The sequence below is a fragment of the Mauremys mutica genome, chromosome 3, assembly GCF_020497125.1.
Source record: "Mauremys mutica isolate MM-2020 ecotype Southern chromosome 3, ASM2049712v1, whole genome shotgun sequence".
Taxonomy (NCBI): domain Eukaryota; kingdom Metazoa; phylum Chordata; order Testudines; family Geoemydidae; genus Mauremys; species Mauremys mutica.
Window position 1 is genome coordinate 146,994,779 of NC_059074.1, and position 24,160 is coordinate 147,018,938.

General features: G+C 50.8%; 1 protein-coding gene across 1 annotated transcript; it reads right to left on the reverse strand.

The window, feature by feature from the left end:
• Position 1: 1 nt before the first annotated feature.
• DLK2 (delta like non-canonical Notch ligand 2) lies at positions 2–23,710 on the reverse strand. Its single transcript, XM_045009884.1, has 7 exons — positions 23,622–23,710; positions 21,939–22,080; positions 13,884–13,985; positions 11,570–11,633; positions 5,633–5,763; positions 4,304–4,448; positions 2–3,672 (listed from the first exon to the last, which is right to left on the reverse strand). The coding sequence occupies exons 2-7, from the start codon at positions 22,018–22,020 to the stop codon at positions 2,895–2,897; spliced, it is 1,302 nt and encodes a 433-aa protein (XP_044865819.1). The 5' UTR covers positions 22,021–22,080; positions 23,622–23,710; the 3' UTR covers positions 2–2,894.
• Positions 23,711–24,160: the final 450 nt, after the last annotated feature.

Here is a 24,160-nt window from a genome sequence, read left to right on the forward strand (position 1 = left end):
AGAGCAAATGTCCTTGTTAAGCTCTGTTTCTCCTCTGGCCCTGGCCCTCATCACTGCTCCCCTTTCCCCAGAATCAGGCCTCCTCACAGTCCCTCTCCCAGTCAGAAGACTTTCTCTCTCTCTCTCTCTGACACACACACGTCATGGTTTCTCTGTCACTACATCTCCTGCTGGAATAAGCCCGTCTGCATGCTGGGAGCCCAGCACAGGTTGCAGATACCTCCTCCCCTGAGCTGTGGTTTCCTTATGGCACAGCCTCACTGGACTGAATAGTGGGCATTGGGTTAGAGACAGGATCTGGCCCCTTGTATGTACAAATACGCTAGTGCCCAGAGATGGTGTCAGTATTGCATGTTCTACTTGTTATGGCTGCTGGGGGACAATACATCCTTCAGGTGTTTAAAGGCCTCCGAAGTTAATCTAGGTGGCACTATTCCAAAGGAGAGCTCATCCCTCCTCCCTCAGTTTCACAACCTTCTGGTTCAGGAGGCTGGAGAAATCTTTTCCTCAGAGCTCCTCAGCACTGCTCTGATTCCAGCTTGGCCATAGAGAGAGGCCCCTGTAATGAAGCCTGAAGCCTGGGTATCTCACATTGCAGGGTGGAGCCTGCCAGCCTGGGGATCTGGGGCATGGGCAGGGAATGAGGGAGCAGCAGAGCTGGGTTTTGAATCCATGTCTCCCACACCATCACATTGGCCTATTTAAGCTGAACCTCCCCTTCCTACCTCCCCATGAGTAGGGGTTTTCCTCCATCCTTTGGCCTGGGATCTCTCCCCATTTCCCCGCCCACTGCCCACAGTCAGGCTAGACACATTCATGACCCATCTCGCTCCCTCCTAGTGTGCAGTTTGGGGACTCTGCCATTACCACACAGCCCAGCCCCTCTCTCCAGCACTGAGGATGCCTGTAGCAGAAGCAAACCCTCCTCCAGGCTGACCTGAGACACAGGCAGGCTGATGCTGCAGGACCCAGCTGCATCCCTGCAGGGTGCCCTGGTCGCTCTCTGCTCACTGAGCTGTAGCCCAAATTGTAACACTGCCTTTTTGTCTTTGGGGTGATAGGATTGAGGAGCCCCTAGCAGGCCCCATGGGTTAGAGGTCTCTCTGGGGTACAGCACGAGAATCAGGTATTAGAGGGGTTATGGGGCAGCTCCTCTGGCAAAGATTTAGGGTGGACTTGGACCAGGGCAGAAGAAAGACCACCACCGGCAAAGGGCTCTGCTCGTGGGCTTGTTAGGCTCCATGCTGGTTCTGGTATTTTATTTGATAAAGTTACATCATCCATCAGTGTATTAAAAAAAATAATCTTCCTGGTAAAGCCCTAATCTCCTCTCCCTCCAGCCCCTTTGCCTGTTCTGCCTCATTCCCAGGCAAGAGCCCTCCCTTGCACCTGGGGCTCTAGCTCCTTTACCTTGGCTGTGGCATGGCCTCTGCGGACCCTGCCTGAATACAACATAGCAAGGCTGTGGGGCAGTGGTGAGAAAGAGGGAAACTTTCTCACCCTTGTTAGTGGCATGGTGTCTAGCCCTGTGCTGTCCCTGGCCGGGAGGGGGTGAATGCTCTGTCAACAGTGATTGGACTGGACCAGCCAGGAGATGACCTAGATTCATGGTTAAATGTCCCATTCCCTCTACTGTGTCTTAGGGATGAGGATGGGTGTGTTTGCTACTGAAAGGTGCACCATGGCTGCTGAGCAGGTAGGGCCACCTTTCTGTTCCCCAGGGCTATCCGAAACTTTAATCTGCCCCTGCATCCCCTAGACCTAGAGAGAGCTTCGCCCCCATTTTGTATTGAAAAGTGCTACAATGGCTGGTTTTAGGTTACTCCCAGCTCTGTGCCTGGGGGAGGCAGCCAGGAACTGGGACCTGGACTACTACCAAACCAACCAGAGCTCACTTCCAGCCTCCTCCATATTCAATTCCACCTGCAAGGGGCTGTGGTAGGGGCCAGCCCAGTCCTCCACAACACTGGAGGGGAGCTGGCTTTGTGTTTATAACACATCTGGCTCTGGCTGTCCCCCACAGCGAGCGGGGAAGTGGAAGCATGTGCTAGGGTGGGGAAGGAGCTTTTTGAATGACTATTAGAACACACCCAAACCAGCTCAAATGGTTTGGTAAAAGGGGGAAAAGACACATGGATCAGCAGCAGCAAGGTACAAAACATTCTCACAAGAAGGGACATGATATCAGGTAGAAAAGGGCAAGATGGGCTCTTGAGCCACCTCTGGAGTCTCTCCCAACCGCTCACAGCACCACAAGGGTATGGAGGGAGCCTGTTTGCTCACTCCTTGCGGCTGTGCAGTTTGAAACAGACAAACCATAGCCACCAGAGAGAGCTGGGAACCCCACAGCACTACAGAAGGGCAGACGCAGAGCACAACAGCTCCAGCAGCCCTAGCCCCAGTGTGAACAACAGGCCAAAGATGGTATTAGTGGCAGCACTAGGAATTACCCAGCATCCAGGGGCCGGGCAAAGTTTGAGTTTCTCAGAGGGTTGTGCCCTCTTCTGCTCTGGCACGATCAGTCTCATTTCTAGCATGGCTTAGTACAAGATGGTACCAATGTCTTCTGGTGCTAGCTGAAAAAGTCAGTGTGCTGCCACTTCCAGTAGTGAGCTGTTCTGACTCAGCCCTTGCTTTGGACTCCTAGGTACACCTGGTTGATGGAGATGGATTAGATCCAGGACAGGCTGGTCACACCCTGTTTGAGAGTTCTGTTTTCAAATACGAATTCGCTGCCCTGTGGAAACCCCCTCCCCACTGAATCACAGACCAGGTTGCACCAAAGACCTTTAGCACTTTCGAGATACCCAACCAGAATGACTCCCAGGGCACAGTTTGAAGGGTTCATTGGCATGACTGCCTGGCAGGGCCCCACTCTGAGAGTGCCAGAGTCCTCACAGTTCTGTTGTCTTCCTGGGCTCTACCATGACTGTATTTAACATGCCCACTTGACATTCTTGTTCCTGGAGCTTCCTTGCAGCCTGTGAGGGGCTTTGGCACCAGTTTGACCTCCGACGCCCTCTCTGCCGGTTCCGCAGCATTAACAGTATGGTCACCAGGACCAGCGCAGCTGTGAGTATCCCAAACACCAGCACGGTCACCAGCTGGGACTCACTGAGCCCAGCGTCCCGCTGGGTCACCACCTCTTTCACAGAAATTTTCAATAGCCCTCCCCCACTGGCTTTCTCACTGTGGTTGGCAACTCGCCTCCCAGTAACCACAGTCCTGACTGGCTCGGGCTGCGTAACCCAGAGATTCTCGCTGGTTGTGCTTTTCACAGCACCGTTGTTCTCCCTGTTAGCAGGAAGGTAGATGGTGACCCAGGTCGGTTCCGGAGTGGAGACCTCACACATTTTGCCAGTAAAACCGTCGGGACACAAGCAGTCAAAATCATTGATGCGATCATAACACTTTGCCCCATTTTTGCACGGGCGGCTGGCACAGTCGTCAATGTTGATGGTGCAGAAACGGCCTTCGAAGCCCACCTGGCACTGGCAGGAAAAGCGGTTGATACCATCATGGCAGGTGGCACCGTTGGCACAGGGACGCATCAGGCAGTCATCTACATCATTCTCACAGAGGGCACCAACAAAGCCAGCCAGGCACCTGCAGGTGAAGTTCCTAGCAAAGCCGTTCTCGTCCTGGCACTGGCCACCATTCCTGCATGGAAACCTGCAGGCAGAAAGCAGGGACTGATCACAGGCCTGGATAGGACATGGCTCTGGGCACAGATAGACTTGGATTCTCAGGGTGAAATGCACTCATGGGCTTAAGTGGTGCATAGGCCCTGTGCTTGCTCTCTGCACAAGGGGGAATTCCACCCACAAACGGGGGAGAGGACAGAGCTGGTGTTTGGGTCCCTGCTGCACAGAGGGGAGAAAGGCCCCCAAAGTTGTCCCTATGGACATGCACAGACACACCTGGAGCACAACTACCTCCCACCCTTCTAGAGAGTGTGGCTGAGTCACTGGCCAATCCCACATCAGGAAAAGCCTAAAGCCAAACCTTACAAAGAGGAAGGTTGACTCCCAGTAAGTTTCCCTGAGTGCAAAGCAGAGGCAGGATCAGCGTTAACCATGAGTGACTAGAATCTGCTCTGATTACAGCTCAGACTCCATCTGCCGAGGGAACTACCATTACAGTCAGCTAAACCAAAGTTCCCCTAAAGACTAGGAAGGTTTTGGCTTGATGCCATAAACATGGAAATCCACAGCTAATGATCCAAGCTGGGCTATTGATTGGTAGAGTAGGAGTTGAGCTAATGCCTTATGTAATCTCTGCCTGCCCTGCCGCTCACTCTCACCCTGCCTTCTCACATGGCCCTGTCTTCCGCTCACAGTCCTTCCCGTGGAAGCCCTCAGGACACAGGCAGGAATACTCCCCGTCCCCGTCGTAGACACACTCGGCCCCGTTCTGGCAGGGGAGCTCATGTTCACAGATGTGTACATCTGAAGAGAGAGAAAGAGGAGGCATTTGGTGAGCTGAGCTGGTGCCAGCAAGAACTGTCAACCCCACCCCAAAGGGAAAAGATGAATCATGAGCTGCAGCTTCCCTCAGCCCCAGCAGCATGGCTTTTACACAGAACTCACTGGGGTACAACTCAATCAGTTCCCTGCCATTGCCTCAGGCTTTGGAGCACCTCGGTCCCTCCTCTTCTCTGCCTGTGGCACACAGTAGTTTAGCCTTCTGAGGGCTGTAAAACTTTGGTCTAGTTCTGATGGATGGGCTTGGAGTGGGAGTGGCTGAGTAGGGTTTAATGGCCTGTGGTATAGAGGGATCAGTCAGTTTAGATGAGCTGGTGGTCTCATCTGGCCTTAAAGTCTAGAACTCTTCAGCTGCAGCTCTCAAAGCACTTTTACATTGTTCTATATGGCAGGGAAAGCAAGCTGCAGAGAAGGGAAGGCCCTTAGCTGCCCTGTGGCTCTGAGTGCCATAGAATAACCACATGCTGCATTCTGAACACCCTCCAGCCTGAAAAGCAGACCCCCGAGACCCCTCACTGGAGGGCAGATTAGCTATGCCATGAAGCTGCTTCGTCACTCACTTCCATTTGAAGTTGACAGAGTGAGTGGATCCCACCCAGCTGGTTGCCAAAGGCAAAAAGTGCGGATGGAAATAGAAAGCATTGTCAGTAGTCCCAACAGTGAGGGAAAGCCAGTGAATATCACTAATGCCACTGCCTCAGGCCCATCGATATCACAGCATCACAGGCCCTGCAAACAGGGATCAGAGCCCAGCAGCCTGACCACCTTCTGTAGAAAGGAAAAGGGATGGGCCAAATCTCTGATAGAAAGAAAACCCCAGCCCCCAATGCAAGCATCATAATGAGAAACAGCTGGTCACCTAAACAGCTGCATCATCCTTTAATTTAGGGGATGCGTGCTGGGCTGCTGCCCTAATCATGAAAGAGTGAAAAATTCAATCTCATGGGGATACACACTCAGGCAGCTGGATTGACACCTGATGCCTCTAATCCCTGTGCCCTCCACATTCCCCTCCCTCTCTTTGCAGGGCAGTTGGACCCTCCCCACACCACATTTTCCCCACCCGGAGATCTTTATTGTAAACAAGTTACCTGTCACTGAACCCTTTGCTGAAGCAAACTGATTCCTGTCCAGCTGGTGAAACCTACCTTTGTCACAGAACTTGCCAGCCCAGCCATTGTGACAGATGCATTGCCAAGGCTGATGGCATGTACCATGGAGACAGCCCGGCATCAGCACACACTGCTCGCAGTACTTTCCTTCCCAGCCTGGGTCACACCTGCAAGAGGATACAGGAAGGTCAGTCCAAGCACAGCAGCCTCCCCAATGGCAGCACAATATAGACAAGAACTGGATTATGTAATGGCTTACATAAACTTATCTTCACACACCGTCCTGCGCTTGCTATAAGTGTGTGTGGTGCTTGGAAAGTCTTCTCTCAAAGCGCCCCAGGAGGCAGAAAATTGCTGCTTCTGGGGAGCCCATCAAGGCAGGGCTGGCTTTAGGAAGTGCGGGGCCCGATTAGTACAAGCCCCACATCTTCGAATCGGGCGGCATTTTGAGTCTTCGGCGGCGGGTCCTTCACTCGCTCCGGGTCTTCGGTGGCACTGAAGGACCCGCCACCAAAGACCCGGAGCGAGTGAAGGGCCCTCTGAGGCACGGGGCCTGATTCGGGGGAATCGGCCCAGAGCCGGCCCTGCATCAAAGCCAAGGGAGGAGGCAAAGATGACAGAACCTGGGCATGTCCACACTCTATCATGAGGTGTAACTGCAGCTGGTGTAGAGGTACCCAAGCAAGCTTTATTGTAGCCAGCTTGGGTACCAGAAGCAGTGAAGCTGGGGCAGTGCAGGCAGTATAAGTATTCCTGGAACCATGGGTAATTCCTCTGCAGCTAGCCCATGATGCCGCAGCGACTCTCCTCCAGGACTCAAGCTAGTTCTAGTATGTCTACTGAGCTGCAATCACACCCATGACTGTGGCATAAACATATGCCTGGTCTGGTAACATGGCTGCAGTAGCATTTTGTATGTACATGTCAAATGCTGCTATTGCATAAAGTTTCTCCCATAAAGCTGGAATAGCAGCATTCAGCACACGCTTTCACATTCTTCAGCATCAAAGCCCTTTCCCAACATTTAATGCCTTATTCCTCCCAAGGGATGGAGATAAATATTATCTGCACTTTACAGATGTGGGAATTGAGGCAGAGAAGAAAAGGGATTTACCCTACAAGGCTACATAGGGTGGCAAAGTGGGTAACAGAACCCAGACATTTGCTAACAGCCTTAATTTCAATTGCTAGTCCACATTGTCCTCCTCCCAGTAATCTGCTCTGTATCCAAGTATCAAATTAGACAGAAAGAAAATGCCTGTACCCTTTCAGCCAAGCTAAAGGGCAGGTAGCAGGCACCGTCAGGGACGCAGAATTCCCCCCAGGGCCTCGTAGCTTTGTACATTTTGTTGCCTTCTTTGTACTAATCTAATTTGTCCATATCCTTCCTGCAACAAAGCTGCCAGCTCAACACCCCCCCGCCTCTCTGGCTCTGGTGCTGCAGCAACCTTTGCCTCAGTTTCCCCCTACTGTCCTTTGGCCTACTCCAGCCATAAAATTGTCCTTTCCCTCTGGCCAGACCAATTTGCAAATTCCTGCCCTTCCCAGGGCCAGAGAGTCCTTTCCCAAAGGACAAAAGAAAGATCAACATTACCAAATCTTCAGCCCTCAGCTGACTGCCTCTTCCTCACAAGAGTGCTTCATCACCTACAGACTGTCTCCATACCTTGTCAGGCTCCTGTGCCTTGGACAACCCACTGTCCAGTGGGCAGCATGTTCCTTCCCTCCCTCAGGGGTTCAAGAAGGCTATAACTCCTCAGGGTCCCTGTCTCCAGTCAGGCTTCCAGCTCCCTCCTGCAGTAGCCAGCCAGACTGCCTGCCTGCCCTGCTCCTCAGCCTCCTATCAAACTGTTTCCTAGAGTGGAAACTTTCTACCTCCTCTCCTTGGGGTCTCTCCTCCCTAACTGGTTCACCCAGGTCTTTATAGAAACAAGCCCTGCTCTTCCTCAAGCTGGGCTTTATCGCTAACTAGGCCTGGCCTACCCTCCAGGTCTGAGCAGGCAGGTTAATTGGTCTCTCAGGCCCATATTAACCCTTGCCCAGCACATGTGGGATGAACACCCCATCACGCTTCCTGAATTGTGGGACTCAAAGCACTGCACAATAATCCAGATGTGAAGCCATGCACAGTATTCCAGATGGGCTCCATGTATAGTATCACCTTATTCTACAAGCTCACCATAAGAGTGTGATGGAGAAACCAGTCACTGCAGTACACAGCAGTATTCTAGACCTAAGAGGACAGTGGGCACTAATTGTAAGTGTTCCCTGATTGGACAGTGCCCGACTCCCCAGCGGGGAAAGAAGAGATTACGTGTCTGAGAAAGAGAGCACTGGATGAAAGTAGAACTGAGCTGAGGTGACAGAGCAGGGAAGATATACAAATCGGACTCAAAATGTATCACAGAATTAAACCTCACAAACTCAATGCAGCGCCTACAATCCCAATGGACTCCAGCAAGATGGCAGGAGCTCTAAGATTCTCCGCATCTGGGCAATGAAAGTCCAGACAGAGAAGCACACGCTAGCCAGACAGTCTCCCTGAGACCAGATGATGGGGAGAAGAGGCTGCCAAGCTGCAGGAAGGTTCAGAGAACAAGTGGTGACCTGAAAAGGGAAGCAGTAGTCAACACCTCTGTATCTACCTCAATAACAGGCAGCAAGACCACCATCCTGACTAGCACAGCATCCTTGACTTGACCTTGCCACCCCTTGCACCTCGAACTAGCCACATCACTGTCTTAGAAGCCATCACTACAGAACTGGGCCATAGTGGGTTCCCCCATTCCCACCTGCAACAAGTAGCACAGACAGAGTATGGGTCTGATGACACTGTTATAACTGAACCCTATGCCAGGATTCTAGCCAACGGTGCTCTTTCTGTTGTGGGTGTCAAAGCTACTGTGGCCTTTTGTTATCATGTAAGTTGTGTGTTCTGCAAGTACCCACATTGCACATACACAGGAAGACAGTCCCTGCCCCAAAGAGCTCAGAGTCTAAAGCAGCTTACAATTAACTTTTCCTGCTGTCTGGATGGCTATTATTCTCTCTGTCTAGGATACCAATCATCATAATATCTAAGCCCTGAGGATCCCTAGTGTCTCACACATTGTTGTACTGCCTATCAGACTGTTGTTGAGATTGTAGAGACCACTTTGCCTCTGCAGAACTGTGCAAGTTTGTTGGCTTCAGGTGGGATCTAAAGGCACTGAAGCAAAGCCCACAACAGAGAATGGACAGAGGGACCACACTTTCCCACCAGGAGGGTGGTCCATCCAACTGGCTGGAGTATGTGACTCTTGGAGCCTGGGGACTGAGATTTGGATGAGTTGAGCAGTAGCCTGAGAGACTTGCCTGTACTGCATGGGCCACAGCAAATAAAAAACTTCATGTTCCCCAAAGACAATGAAAATAGACATTTCCATCCAACACATTACTGGCATGAAATCCCCAATGGTGACAAAGTGGAGAGGCCATGGCTTATGTACTCAAAAACCCAGAATGCTGCATACTGTTTTTGTTGCAAACTCTTCCAGTTTAATGATCCAGCCACATTGGGTTCTACAGGAACAAAGGACTGGAAAAATCTGGCTAGAAATCTGGCATGCCATGAGAAGGCAGCAAATCACGAGAGAGCATTCCATAGCTGGAAAGAGCTTGAGATGAGACTAAGGTTAAAGGCCACCATAGATGATCAGCATCAAGAGAAGATTGCATCAGAGCCTCTTTACTGGCAAAATGTTCTGAAATTGCCATTGAGAGAATGCTTGCTACCCAAAATCTAGCACTGTGTGGCACTTCAGATCAGCTGTATGTGCCAAACAATGGAAACTTCCTTAAAACTGTGGAGCTGATGGCTGAGTTTGATGCTGTACTTCAGGAGCATCTAAGAAGAGTCACCACCCAAAAAATGTACACACACCACTACCTTGGAAAAACAATTCAAAATGAGATCATACAGTTACTGGCAACAAAAGTCAAACAAAAGATTGTGGCAGATCTGAAGTCAGCAAGATATTACTCTGTTATTCTGGACTGCACACCTGACATCAGCCATATGGAACAAATGACTTTAATGGTGTGTTTTGTAACAACAGCAGAACCTAGTGAAAATGTCCCTGCAATGGTGACTGTCAGAGAGCATTTTCTAGAATTGACATTGATGATACTACAGGAGTTGGTATGACAAATGTGCTTCTTAAAAAGCTGGAAGATACGGGAATTGCGATAGCTGACATGAGAGGTCAGGGCTACGATAATGGTGCCAACATGAGAGGAAAGAACAGAGGAGTGCAGACATGGATCTGAGAGTTAAACCCTCGAGCTTTTTTTGTCCCATGCAGTTCTCATTCATTGAACTTGGTGGTCAGTAATGCAGCATCACCTTCTAGTGAGGCTGCTGAATTTTTTAATGTAATTCAAAGCATCTATGTATTTTTCTCTGCATCAACTCATCAATGGAAAATTTTGAAGCAACATCTGGGAACATCCTCTCTGACACTGAATCCACTGAATGCCACACAATGGGAAAGTCGAGTGGAGGCGATAAAGCCTATCAAACACTGAATTGGGAAGATAGATGATGCCATGGTTGCCATTATGGAGGATAATGCTATGACAGGGGCTGTTAGTGGGAAAACAGTGGCAGAAGGAAATGGAATCACCAGAAATATACATAATTTCACATTTCTGTGTGGCTTAGTGTTGTGGCATGACATACTGTTTGAAATAAATGTTGTAAGCAAGAGACTCCAAGGTGTTGACCTTGATATACCTGGAGCAATGGAACAACTGGACAAAGCAAAGTCATACCTACAGTCTTACCGGTCAGATGAGGGATTTCAAAACGTTCTGAAGCGTGCACAGAAGTTGGCAGAGGCACTTCACACTGAAGCTATTTTCCCACCCATTCAAGAATACAAGAGTCACTGAAGAAGAAGACATTTTGATTATGAGGCACGGGATAATCCCATAAGAGACCCCAAACAACAATTCAAAGTTGAATTATTTAACCAGGTGCTAGATTGTGCAATACAGTCAGTTGAAGAACGTTTCATGCGGCTCAAGGAACACAGCAGTTTATTTGGGATGTTGTATGATATTTCAAAACTCCTCACTATACCTGAAGAAGACCTACACCAGCAATGCAGGGCACTAGAGACAGTGTTGACACATGATGACATGTGCAATATTGATGCGAGTGATTTAGGTGATGAACTGAAAGCCCTTTCAAGATACATTTCAGCAGGATCAACTCCAAAGGCTGTTCTGGAATATATGTACACAAATAAGATTACTACCCTCTTTCCAAATGCTTTTGTTGCTCTGTGCATACTTCTAACATTTCCTGTAACAGTTGTCCATGGGGAACACAGTTTCTCCAAGCTAAAGTTAATAAAAACACATCTATGCTCCAGAGTGACACAGGAGAAGTTGGTCAGCCTTGCAACCATCTCAATAGAGCATGAGCTGGTCCAGACTGTGGACCTTCAGGAAGCAGTTCAAATCTTTGCAACCAAGAAGGCACAGAAAGCACCACTTTGATTATTCAAACAGATAAAAATGCCACTGTTTACTATGCAGACAAGAAAAGTTAAATTTGCTGTTCAAGCGTTTGAAAGTTAAGTGTTAACTTAAAATGCCTTGTTCAAACATTTTAAGTGTTAGTTCTCCTTTATTGGGGCAGGTAGCAGAGCAGTACCACGAGAGAAGTAGAAGAGGAAGAAGGCAGAATTGAGACCTTTCAAAGTTTTGGCCCAAGCGAGGGGGTATGGGGGCGTCATTTGCGCTCCCCGTCTCAGGTGCCAAAATGTTGTGGGCTGGCCCTGGTTGAGTAGGATGAGCCCCTTGGCATTCCTTGACTTAGGAAAGGGTTTGGGTGTCCCAGGGAAACAGTGCGTGGAGCAAGAGATCAGCTGTCCCAGGAATGGTTAAAGTTTAAATGCACCCACACCAGAATTCCAACCACCATACCTGCACTTGCCGTCCTGGTCACAGGAGCCGTGGGCCAAGTTACAGCGCTCACTGCAGTCATCACCTGCAGGACAGGACAGAGTGTGGGAGTTAGTGCACAAGGAGGTCAGAAAAGCAAGCACTTGCTAACATAAACCAGTGCATGCAAGCCCCAGGGTTCCAGAACTGCTCATACCAAGGGCCCCTATTAGGTCAGATCTATCCACAGTGAGGGCCCTGGGGCCATAGACCCCTTTTATCTTGTAAATGCTCACTTCCCCCTCCTCCATTTATCTCTGCCCCTCATTATGTCATAGCTACCCCACTGGGTGTGAGGGCTTTACAAGAGACCATCTGCACAGGGAAGGATCAGACAGTGAGGAGCAGGTGCACAGAAACAGTTAGTACTTGTATGACAACAGCATTTTGGGACCCCAGTCAAGAATTAGGAGCTGTATAAACAAGACAATCCCTGCCCCAGAGAGCTCACAATCTAGGGCTGTGACAAGACACCGAGGGTAGGTGGCTGAAACACTGCATCTTTGTTTAGAAAACTAACAATATGCTAGAAAATTATGTATTGGGATCCTGTCCTTCACTCTGTCTGTGGCACTTTCCTAAGACTGTGACTATTCTGGAGAGAATGTGTATTACTTGTTGGTTTACAGCACCCAGCCCAATAGGGCCCAATCCTATTGGGGCCTCTGGGTGCTACTATACTATAATAAAATAAATAATAATGATAGTAAAGTATAGGACTAGCTTCCGAGCAGAAATCTGAGGGGCTTAAGGGCCTTGAGAAGGATTCCTTATATTCTAAAGATTCTAAACATTTGTGCATTTTTAGAAGGATTGTCCACTTGTCACATTCTCACTACATCTCTCCACCAGGTCCTTCTGAAAAGCCAAGTTTCCCCAAGAAGTTGGCCTCTATCCCTAGGGTTGCAGATGCTTTCAGAGTGCTATGCTGCGAGGCTCTGCCAAGGCCAAGCTGTGAGTGACAATCCCTCACTCTGCTGCAGAGAGGAAGGCGAGCATGGGGCCGCATTATAACCTGACAGGTGTCAAGTTCTGTTTATTTATTTAAAGGCCCCAAAGGCTGTAACTGAGCTATGGCCTGGCCCTGCTGCTCCTCCTCCCCACCACTGGCCTCCTTTCTTCAGTCAGGTGTCTCATCTCCAGCCTTCTTCCCTCCTGTTACTTGCTCTCTGCCTCCGGCCACCTGCTCTCTCTTTCCTGTTTACTGATTATCACTGAGACATGGTGGCTTTGCAGGGCTTAGGAGTGGCCATTAGACTGAGTCCAGAGCTCTCAGTCCCACATCGTTTTGGGGCTGGAACAAGCTGGGGGAGCTCCACTCCCCATCATGGTTACTCTTAGACTTTGAGAGCCAGGGACACGAACAAAGCAAACAGCTTCTCATCCTGCCCCCTGTCCAGCAGGTGTCACTGCACACCTGAAACATGGACTGGAGTCAGACAAAGAGCAGGAAGAGAGACCCGCATGGGGTAGAAATGGGAGAGCAGAAGCAAACGTTAGGAAATTGGACCTCTTTATCTCAGGGACTGAGCCTCCTTCAGCCCTGTCTTGGAGATTGAGGACCGGTAGCTGATTGAGTCCATCTCCCCTTGGCTGGTGCTGGATCTCGAGTCCCATCAGCAGATCTTATATCAGGCTGCCAGCAAAAGAGACTTTCTCTGAGCTACAGCACATGGAACACGGGAAGTCAGAGGGGATGGCATGTTCTCCTCACTCCATCTTAACGGCCTTCGCTGCAAGTGGGAGGCTGACTCCCTCTGGCCCAGACCAGGACTAGAAACTCCCATAACGTGCCATGGCTAATCTGGAGCAGCATGCGGGGCCAGTTCAGCCTGTGGCTGAGTACTATCTCGTTTCATGTCTATAAGCACTCTGCAATGGTGGGTGCTTTGTGGCTTCACCACTTAACTGGGGCAAATTCAGGATCCAAGCTGGCCTTCTGCACTCCTCCTGCCTTTCCCTGCCTCTTGGAACTGTTGTGTCCATTACTATAATCCAGCCATTTTTACAGAAAGTGAGTGAGCTCCATATGCAGCCCAAGGGAGTCCTACCCTCTGTCCCCTTGGGTATTGCCTAGCATTGCACTGATATGACACTCTTGGAAAGCAGAGCAATGAGCCTTTCTGGCTGCAGCCAGTCATGCACAGTATGCCTACTGGCTAAGCAGAACCTCTGCCCTCATCTGTCAGATCAGCTTCCTTTTGCTGGATAGCAGTGATGTGAGGAGACTTAGCAGCACCAAGGTGGGTTTGGAAGGATGGACACAGGAGAAAGACACATGTCTACTGAGTCTCACCTTGGGCAAGATGGTGATGGGCCAAGAGGATCCAAACCAAGGACATGAGCTGAAGACAGAAACTTCTAAGCATGGTCAATGTGGCCCCACCGAGATGAACACCTACAGAGACATAAAGAGCACAGTCAGAAAAACCCTACACCCACCCTCCTGCAGCCTTGTTGGGTTTGCTTCACACATCCCTTTCTCCCCATCATCCTATTTCTGTGAGTTCTGAGTTCACATGCATTTTTAGAAGGATTGTCCACTTGTCACATTCTCACTACATCTCTCCACCAGGTCCTTCTGGGCTCCCTCCTCTCCTGGGGACAACCAGAGCTCCATGGTCCAAACAGCCTCCTTTAAATGTATAAAGCAGAATTATATTGGAGTACTGTATATAATGACTAAGGATATTAAACTGGAGCCCATCCATATATCTCAGCCTTCCCCGCAAGCAACCCCACTTCCCCAGCATAGGGGAACCATCTCCATTTTTATTCAATACTGAGATCACCCACATGACTCTACCAATGCATCTTAACTGCAGTCTGAATGGATGGGTGACACTCTCTGAGGTGCAGCTCAGGCTGTGCTGAAGAGGTTGCTTCTCAGTCCTCACTGCCTCTGTAATCAGTGCAGCCAATTGCACTCAGATGTAGAGCTGGTGACTTTATGTCCTCTCACTAGGCTCTGAGCTGCAGCTAGCAAACCTAATAAAGCTGATGGCTAAGCGGGGAAATTGCTTCTGTCTCTGCCAGACTCAAAAGGGGGAGGGAGGAAAATAAATCCCTCCAACTCTGGCAGGTGATCAGTACTGCCAGAAGCAACATCTGCAGGACATGGGAGTGGGGTAAAGGCTCCTAGATTTGGGGTTAAATCTTAAAGAAGCAAAAGCAAAGATTCCCTTCTTAATTAACCGTAGTTCTTTCTTTCCTGTTTCTCCTGCCTTCCTGCAGAGCCACTGGTAGCACCAATGTTTCTGAGTCCATTTATTTTCCATCCACTGCTTGCCTTCCTGGAGCAGCACTACTACTTCCCAAAAAGGCCTTATTCCTTCATAGCTTTCTGGGGCAAATTGGGACTGTTATGGGCAGGCAAATGTAGGGACACAATAGGGACAGAAATATAACCAGATCAGAAGAGTCAGGCAATTTTCCTAGGAGAATGATAAGCATATGGAGGGATTCTACCCAAACATGTGGCTGGGAAGGACAGGGGCTGTTCTACCTTAAGGGTGGCTTGCAAGCAATGCAGTGCTGGGCTTAGCTAACACTTGGATGGGAGACTTCCTAGGATTCAGGCAGCAGACAGACTCTTCAGGAAGTGACACTGGTACCTCAGAAGGGGATTGGTCTGAGACTGGCCTGTCCTGTTGTCTTAGAGGTACGATGCTGCTAGACGCATCATTCAAATGAGTTGCAGAACCAAGATTCTAACCACCTGTGGTCATTACAAGTCCCATGGCACTTCTGATTAGCCTGACCAAATTCCACCACAGATAATTACATTCTACCTCCCTGAATTCCCCCTGCAGTTACATTTGGGCACAGGATTCTCCTTCACTTCCTGTCCTAAAGTGCTGTGTAGTGTTGGTGTGAGCTGTTGAACAGCTGCTGCGTTTCAGGCGAGGGTGAAGTGATTCCTGTGAATCTTACAAAATAATTTAGGGATTATGGTTGAACAGTTGGCAGCATGCTCCTCTGGGGCCGTTAGGAGCTGCGCTTCATACCAAATGTCATTGAAAAGGTCATTTTCCCTTAGATTTCTCATGAAGTCTCCCAGTTTGACGCATCATCTCAGACAATGCCATCAAATCGTGGACATCATTCCCAACACTGTACCTGCAACTCAGGCAGCACCTTCCAGCACTAGTGGGGAAGCAGCAGGAAAGACTGTGGGATCCTTTGGGATTAAAAGCAGCAAAGAATCCTGTGGCACTTTGGGATTAAAGGCTCTAAATAAACATAAAGCGTTCTAACAATGCATAGGTGCTATGAGCAGTATTTTTACTGGGGCTAGGTCTTTATTTCAAGCCCTGGGTCACTCTCATGAACTGAGGGAACTTTCTCCTTTCAATACTCATGTATGGATTAGGCTTGCTGAGTAGGGATTCTGTGGGCTACCAGATCAGTGGGTGCTGGGTGAATTGGTGGCTGAGGGTTACTGGATCACAGCTCCATGGCTAGGGTTTCCAGGTGCTATGGCTCACACCTCTAAGTTCTGCTCCTCACCTAGAGCTGCCCTCCTGACCTCTCTGCTTCCTTAGCATTGACTTCACGGACACACCAGTTTGCCCTCAAAGTGAGTGTCACACGGGGGGGAGGCGATGACTCCCTACATCTCTCTCTTTTTTGGGAGAGGGAGTTAAACTAAACTAGCTGTAAATGAAGACAGAGCACAAAGTGGATCAGCTGAGAAAAGCAACCACCTCAGAGCAAAGTGGGAGGATTATCCTCTGCCCCCAGATGCTGTTGGAGGGGATGCCCCTGAATCTCTCTCTGGCACACCCTGATATTGTTCTAGCTCAGGGGTTCTCAAACTGGGGGTCATGATCCCTCAGGGGGTCACAAGCTGTCAGCCTCCAGCCCAAACCCCGCTTTGCCTCCAGCATTTATAATGGTGTTAAATATATACAAAAAGTATTTGTAATGTATAAGAGGCTTGCTATGTGAAAGGGGTCACCAGTTCAAAAGTCTGAGAACCCCTGTTCTAGCTCCACATTCTGGCTCCTTGAGGCCAGAGCCCGATCTCCACCTGTCAGGATGGTGTGTGCAGGGGGTGCTGTCCCTTGGGGTGCACCCCTCGAGGTTCAGTGTTCGGGGGGGGGCACTGCCAGACCTGACTCCTGTGCACTCACGTGGGATCTCTGCATCCAGCCTGACCCCCAGCCCAGAACGGCCCTGCCCCGCGGGTTGGGACCGAGAAGAGAGGGACCTGGGGGGCCAGGTCTCCGGGACCCCTGCAGACGCCTCCATTCCTGCCCCCGGGCCAGCCGCAGGGGGCTCGCTTACTGCAGACACGTGCTGCCCCCGCCTCACCTCAGCCACATCCCCCTCCCCAGGCGCCCGGCCCTGCAGGGGGCGCCTGCCCCCAGCAAAGGCCGCTGGGCACCGAGAGCCTGGACTCCAGCTGTGCGGTGGGGCAGCACCTCTGCCGGCTCCTGCCGGCTCCTGCCCCCCGCAGGCAGCCGGATCCTCCCTCCCCTCGCGGCCCCCCACCCAGCCCAGCGCCCCCTACTCCTTCCCCAGCCCGCAGGCCGCCCCCTGAGCTCCCCCCCGCCGGTCCTGCCCGCCTCCCGCCTCCTCACCTCGGCGATCGCAGCGGCTCCTTTGGCTCCCGGGGTCTAACGCGGAGAGCGGCGGAAGGGGGCTGCCATGCCCGGCCCGGCTGCGGGGGGTTCGGGAGGCGCAGGGCTGCGGAGCTGCTGCGAGGCTCCCCGCTCCGGCTGCTCCTCCCGCCGCTGCCGTGCGCTCAGGCCGGCTGCCAGGGGCTGCGTGTGGCTGCACATCCCTGCGCCCTCCCCGGGCCGGGACATGCCGCCTCCCGCAGCCCGACGGCGAGCGGGAGCCAGGAAACCCAGAGCCCCCAGCCGCAGGCAGCCCCCTGCCCTGCCCCACTCACCTCTCACCTGCTCCAGCCCAGATGGCAGCGGGGAAGCCGCCTCTGCCTGAGCCGAGAGCTGGGTTGACGCCTCCCTGCCCCCTCCCAGGAGATCTTCCCCCTCCGGCCTCCCCCGCAGAATCTGCCCCAAGGTTTTTGTCCCTGTGCTTGCTCACCTAGGGGGTGGGGGGCAGCTACACACCCCTGCAAAGCAGGAGCAGGGGAGAGGAGGAGGAAGGAGAGTGCCCTGTTACAGAGCCAGAGCCCCCTCGCTCTGTCCCAATCCAGGGGAGAGGATCCCCCTGTGATGTGGAATGGCACTGCAGCCCCCTAGGGTCTGCCCAGGGAACACTGAAAGGGGGTAGGGGGCTGAATAGACAACCCCTTCCCACTGATGGGGTGCTACAGACCCATAAGAAGTGAGGAGAGCAAGCGGGTGAATGACATCTGGTGGGGAAGGATACAAGGAATGAAAAGCCAAGGAAGGAGAAACCACTGGGTGCCAGGAACCAGCCCCAAGGGCTGGAGAAACAGATGTGAAACAAGGAGAAACTCTTAGGCCAACTCTTGGGTTACCCCATGTTACAGGATGCTGGTCAGTAGTCATGGAGATTTTAACTACCCATATATTGCTTGGCAGCCAGCCTCAATCTGCTTCATGGAGACTCTGACCAGCAGAGACACCAACCCAGACTTCCTGCTGAGAATGGAGGATGAAAACCAAGGACTGCAAGCGGCTTCAGATCCACATGGAGAATGGGGTGAGAGACTCCCATAACACAGCAGAGACTTGGCTTCTCTAGCATTTCTCTCCAACTTCTCCCAGTGGCACTAGCACCAGTGTGGCTCCAGCAATGGGAGCAACATTGGGAGTCCTTGTGTGAACCAATCACACAAAGATGCCACATTTTAATCACTGCATTATCTAGGCCTGCCTTGATCAATTCTTATTGCTCACATTTGCTGCTTTTTTCTACCTACATTTTCATACATCAGTGCTTATTCCCCCCATTATTAATCATCTCTTGAAAAATGTCTCCATCTTTATTTTGATGTTTATATTGGAAGTACATACTAAATTATCTGAGTTAAGTGAAAGCTCCTCCTTCAACCCCTTCCTGTCTAGTTTAAAGGTTGCCCTACAAGCTCTGCCAGTTTTCACCCCAAGGGATAGCCCAATGCTTAAAGTAGAGATGGAGTAATTCTGACAGTCACCTCCCATCAGAAAAGAAATCTGAATGCTCTGTGAATCCCAGCCCTCCTCTTCATACCATCCACAAGCCACTGATTGATCTCCAGTAACCACCTTCTTCCCCGCCCACTCAAGACTGCAAGGATCTCCAGGAAGCTTACTGGTGTGTCAGCCCCATCTTCAGTCAGCTGATTGCTTGTGTCTGTGTGTGCGTGTATAACAAGGATCTTTATGTGTGACAAGGACCCCTGGGGAGCATCTGATTGTTCTGTCTGCATCTCCAAACCAACTTGCCTCTCTAAAAACTCTGTTTCCTTGCTCCTCCAGAACCTTCCATTACATGGATAAGCTCTAAGCCCTTAAGAGGTCACCTGGAGCGGTGATGGTGCCCCAAAGCTTTCTTCACCAGACCCAGGGCCACCCAGGGGGGAGCAAGTGGGGCAATTTGCCCCAGGCCCCGCAGGGGCCCCATGAGCCCTGGCCCGGTGGCGGTCTGGATCTTCGGCGGCATTTCATCGGCGGGGGGCCCTTCAGTTCTGCCAAAGACGCAGAGCGACTGAAGGGCCCCTGCCGCCGAAATGCCGCCAAAGACCCGGACCGCCGCTGGGTGAGTACAAGCGCTGCAGTTCCCCTGCTTTGCCCCAGGCCTCCTGAATCCTCTGGGCGGCCCTGACCAGACCTAGACAGAACAGCTAGTCCTCTGCAAGGCCTCTCTCCCACCCAGGAAGGGACCTCCCTGTCTATCACTGGGTAACATCCAAAGGCCCTGGCAAGTTTCACTCTTCAGTATAACCAGTCTGCTCCACAACCTGCCCACTAAGATCATCCATTCATTTCTTGGCAGCTCTATCCCTACAACACTCATAGCTGCAGCTCTCCTCAAGAAATTAACTTTTGACCCCAGTGCTGTCAAATGTGGCCCCAGATCAAATGTACTCTTCAAAGCAAAATACTGTAAAAAATCATCTCTGCAACACCCTGACTGCCCACAGCATCCTTGGTCCATTTAAATTTGAACTCCAGAGCACTGAAAGCACTCTCCTCCTCCCCTCTGCCGTCTAGAGCTCCCTCACACTAGACCTCAGTGTAGCATTTGACATGGGCTACACATCCCCCTTGGGCTTCAGGCTTGTGTCTCTGCTCCCTCCCTACCTGGGATCTTGCCTGTCTCTATAACTGTGCCTCATGTGTCTGTCCACCCCTTCCAATTTGAGCATATCATTTCACTTACCTCAACTATTGCACCTCCCTCCCGTTTTGTCACACACAGTGACACCTGGCTCTTAACTTGCTCCACTCAAATATCAACAAGACAGACACCCTCCCTCTTGGATGGAGAAGGACTCTCAGCTGTAGCCGCAATTCAACCACCTCCCTTCTCACGGGTCTCTTTTCTCCTCTTGGCCCTAAGTTCCCCTAGTCTCTGAGCAAACCTTTGCACCTCAGTCTATCTTCTAGACCTTCTTTGCTGAATCACTCCCTTCACAAGTCAGGTGTATGAGCATCCATTTCCATGGTCTCCAGAGGCCCCTCAGATCCAAACCTCAGTCTCTTTAGGATGCTTCAGCCTTCTGCTCAGATGTGCATGGAACAGAACTGCTCCAGCTCCATCTGGGAGACCTTCACTGGTTTTCCATCTTCTACAAAGTCACTAGCCTCATCTTTGTAGTAGTAGTCGTATTATCATAATGCCTAGGAGACCTAGTCATGGGAGGCACTGTTCTTCAAGGCCCTTCGTGTCCCAACACAGTCTACAACTATGACTCTACCTCTCTTGATACCAGGCGTTACAGTAAAGGGGAGCAGTGAGGAGGAGAGCACATCTTCCCTTCCTCTGCTAAAAGCAGAAGGAGAGCTCCCCCTCCCTGGCTGGTGCTGCTAAAAGAACAGGAAGAACTCCCCTGGTGTCCAGTCTTCTTTGACCATTGCCCAATATGCCCACTTGCTCCCTCTGCTCTGCCAAGCCAGGCAGCACCTTGCACTGTTAGCACCTTTGTTATGGGGCTTAGGCTGCTCACCTCCCTCACTCCTCATCCTTCAAACAGTATTGCCTGCACCAGCTTCCTCGGACTCTACCCTGGTGTAGCAGGTGCTTGCTATTACTCAGCCTTCACATCTCTCCCTGTTCCCCGTCCTCACCTGCTCTCACACGTTCTTATTGTGATATTGCCCTTGAACTAACTGCTGGGCATTGCAAGGCCGCTAAGGGAACAGGGTCCCATACAATTATACTGTATTTTTCTTAGTTTGAGTGATAAGGACCACTGAGTGCCGGTGCCATTGTGTGTGCTGGTGGATTGAGTGTATGTGCTGTGTATTTGTGTAGCCGTGGTGGTGTTATTGTGTATGTCTGCTGTGACAGAGTGAATGTGTGTGTACCCTTATAATGAGAAGCACTCCATGTTAAGATCAGTGTGTGCATGTGCATACAACTCACCAGGGTTTTAAGAGGGGGAGATGGGGTTAGATTGAGGCAAGTAGTACAGGACCCAGGGTTTTCCATTCTGTTCCTCTCAAGGGTGAGAGCTGTGGCACTGAGCGAGTGCCATCTGGGTACATGAGGTAACACTTGGTCACTGGAGAAATAAACTCATGAGCAGTAGGGTAGGGAACAGATCATTTCAATATCTGAGAGAGGACAAAATGGGTGAATTTAAACAAATGTGACTTTTCCTTTCACTTTTTAACCATGGTCCTTATGTTATTCTTACAGAGAGTAAGAGATGGGGAGAAGGGAGGTAAAGAAAGTGGGGGAAGGAGACAGAGGGGGAAAAGGAGTGGGGAAACACCTGCAGCTTCTTGTCTAGCACTAGGGGCTCAGAATGAACCTTCCCCAGGAGTGGAGGGCTCTCAACCTGCCCCTGATGAATTCTAGGTCTAGGACTTGCTATAACAATGTCCAGCTCTTTGAGACCTCGTCAGGAAAGACAACTCTTTCTGCAGCCCCTGAGATTGGAAATTGGGATTCCTGCCCCCTACTGCAGGCTTAGATCCTGTTCTGCTCTCCTCTGATCACTGCTACACCATCCCCAGCAGCTTCTTGCGTTGAACAGCTGCTGGGTCAGAATTAGGAAGGATTTTTTTCTAGCCATAAGAATCTGATCAGAGATTTTCCCCTGTTCAAGGAAATCCCACAAAGTGGGAACCTGGGGTTGGAATGGGGTGACCTGTCACCCTGCTGCATTCGTGCTTCACTCCCTTGGTGCGTGCCAGCTACACAGCCCCTCCCAGGCCACTCTTCCAAAGTGCTGTCACCACTCACATTCAGCCAGAAAAATTACCTGTCAAAACCAGCTGGACCTGCTTCCCTTTCTTTTGCTGTCTGGAGCCTGTTCCTTGGAGGCAGCTGGACATCACGGGCATGAGGCGGAAGCTGGGCTGAGGGAACAGGTGATGCTGCGGCTTCCCCTCCACTGGGGAAACCTTCCCCAAAGCAAAGAGAGAAACACTTTTCTGTGCAGAAGCCCAGTGAAAATCACCCCTTCCTGCCCCCTCTAATCCCTCCAGGCCAGGAGACAGGGGAGCAGCGGAAACCAGCTGGAGAGAGACTGTAAAAGCCACTGAGCTGCCAACTCAATTTAACATCCCATAGCTTGGCTCTCACTCCAGGTCACTCACACACACACATGCTGCACAGCATAGCACAGCACCGGGAGGGGGGTTATATATTAAAACAAATGTTCTCTCCCTCCCCCTCGCTTTTCCCATTCCACCCTGGCCCACAACAAACACCCGCAGCCTGCTGGCCCTGCGGCAATGTAACTCAACCCCCTGCCATTGTTCCCCCTTCCTCAAGGTCTATATTTGACTCTGCAGCAGCAGCAGCAGCACGTGTCTGTGTGTGTGTGTGTGCGTGCACGCGCACGCTCCAATATTTGTTCAGAGCCTCATTCCCCAGATGCCCGGGATTGCTTAGAAATAGCTTCCATGGGCAGCAGAGATGTGTGCGTGTGTGTGTGTGTGTATAGGGGAGGTGGGGGTGGCAGAGAGAGGGTTAAGGGCAAAGGTGAAACAGCTTCTGGCTCTTCCTGGGTAATTTTCACCATTTCAATGATCTGTCACCCTGTGGAGAGTGGCTGTGTTGAAATACAACTATGCACACACCAGACAAATGTGGTTGGGACCTGGAGCAGATCCTGGGAAGAGGAAGAATGGGAAAGGCCTAAACTCCCTCATGCTGCCCACACTTCCTCAGCCTGCTCTGGTGGTTGTCCTCCATCGGTACAAATGGAGTTCAGTCTCCAAAGCCCTGTCAGTCCTTTGGTCTCTCTGCTGAGGCTGCCACTGAGGACAAGCAAAGAGGCAACTAATGCCATTAGCAGTGGTGGGTTTGTGGGATGCACACTGGCATAAGAGGAACTGGGCTGGGACACCCCTTGGCTTAGCTCTGCATTCTCTGCTGTGCTAACACCCCCGGGCCACCTAATGCTACATTTTCTGTATCCCAAAGTCCTTGGGGATGTTGTTCAAACCCAGTGCCAGATTCTCTCTGACCTTGAAGTCCCTGTTGCCACTGCCTAGACTCAGCACCAGACTCATTAGTTCATGGGACTTCACATCACTTTTGGCCCTGCCAGATGGCACTTCTATTTACTCTCTTGTGCCATACAAGAACAAGGGCGGGGACATTCCAATTAAATGGAAAGGCAGTACATTTAACATTAATAAAAGCTTAGCTAACCCTTTTTCACACAGAACATAAATAACCTATTGGGGTCTATTACAAGAGTGAGTGGGTGAAGTTCTGTAGCCTGCAACATGCTGTAAGTCAGACTAGATGATCATGATGGTCCCTTATGGCATTAAAGCTTATGAGTCTATAACCCCTGGAACTCACTGCCACAAGATATCAGGACAATAAGCTCAGTGGAACTCAGAAAAGGATTGGACATTTACATGGATAATGAGAACAACTGGAGTAATGATAAAGATTTAAAAAAAATAGTTCCAGGAGGGATACAAACCCTCCAGCTCCTGGGCTTATAGGCCACTCTCTAGCTCAGAGTCATTAGGAAGAAGCAGTCTATATAGGCAGGAGTAGCAGGGTGCTGGTGCAAAAAGGACCTAATTACCCCCTGCCCATTCAGGGGAAACAGACTGGGGCTGATGGAAAAGGCCTGATGCTGGCCTGAGTATTGGCAACACCTGCTGGCCTGACAAGCCAAGGGCTATAAAGGCCGGGAGGGAGCTAGAAGGTACTGGGGGCAGCTAGGGAGAAATCAATCAGGGAAGGGACTGGAGCTGCCCTGGGGAGATTAATGATGACATATAGGGGTGTTGCACAACCCTGAAGTGCCTCTGAGCCTTATAGGGGGCAGCCAGCAGGTCCCAGGCAGAGGGGTGGGTTGTGAACCCTGTTACAGCAAGTTATTCCATAATCATTCATGAGGGATTCTTGTACCTTCCCCAGAAACATGAGGTACTGGTCACAGTCAGAGACAGGATGCTGGACTTGGGCAAATCTATCCATGCAGTTGCATAGGTGCCAGCATCTGAATGGAGG

What these genes read in the sequence shown, in the direction of transcription:
- DLK2 (XM_045009884.1), bottom strand. Translation starts at nt 22,020, where the DNA reads ATGCCCGTGATGTCCAGCTGCCTCCAAGGAACAGGCTCCAGACAGCAA. An exon ending in GGTCCAGCTGGTTTTGACAG is followed by an intron (nt 13,986 to 21,938) that starts GTAATTTTTCTG and finishes ATGTCTCTGTAG; the next exon opens with GTGTTCATCTCGGTGGGGCC. An exon ending in TGGCAAGTTCTGTGACAAAG is followed by an intron (nt 4,449 to 5,632) that starts GTAGGTTTCACC and finishes CTCTCTCTTCAG; the next exon opens with ATGTACACATCTGTGAACAT.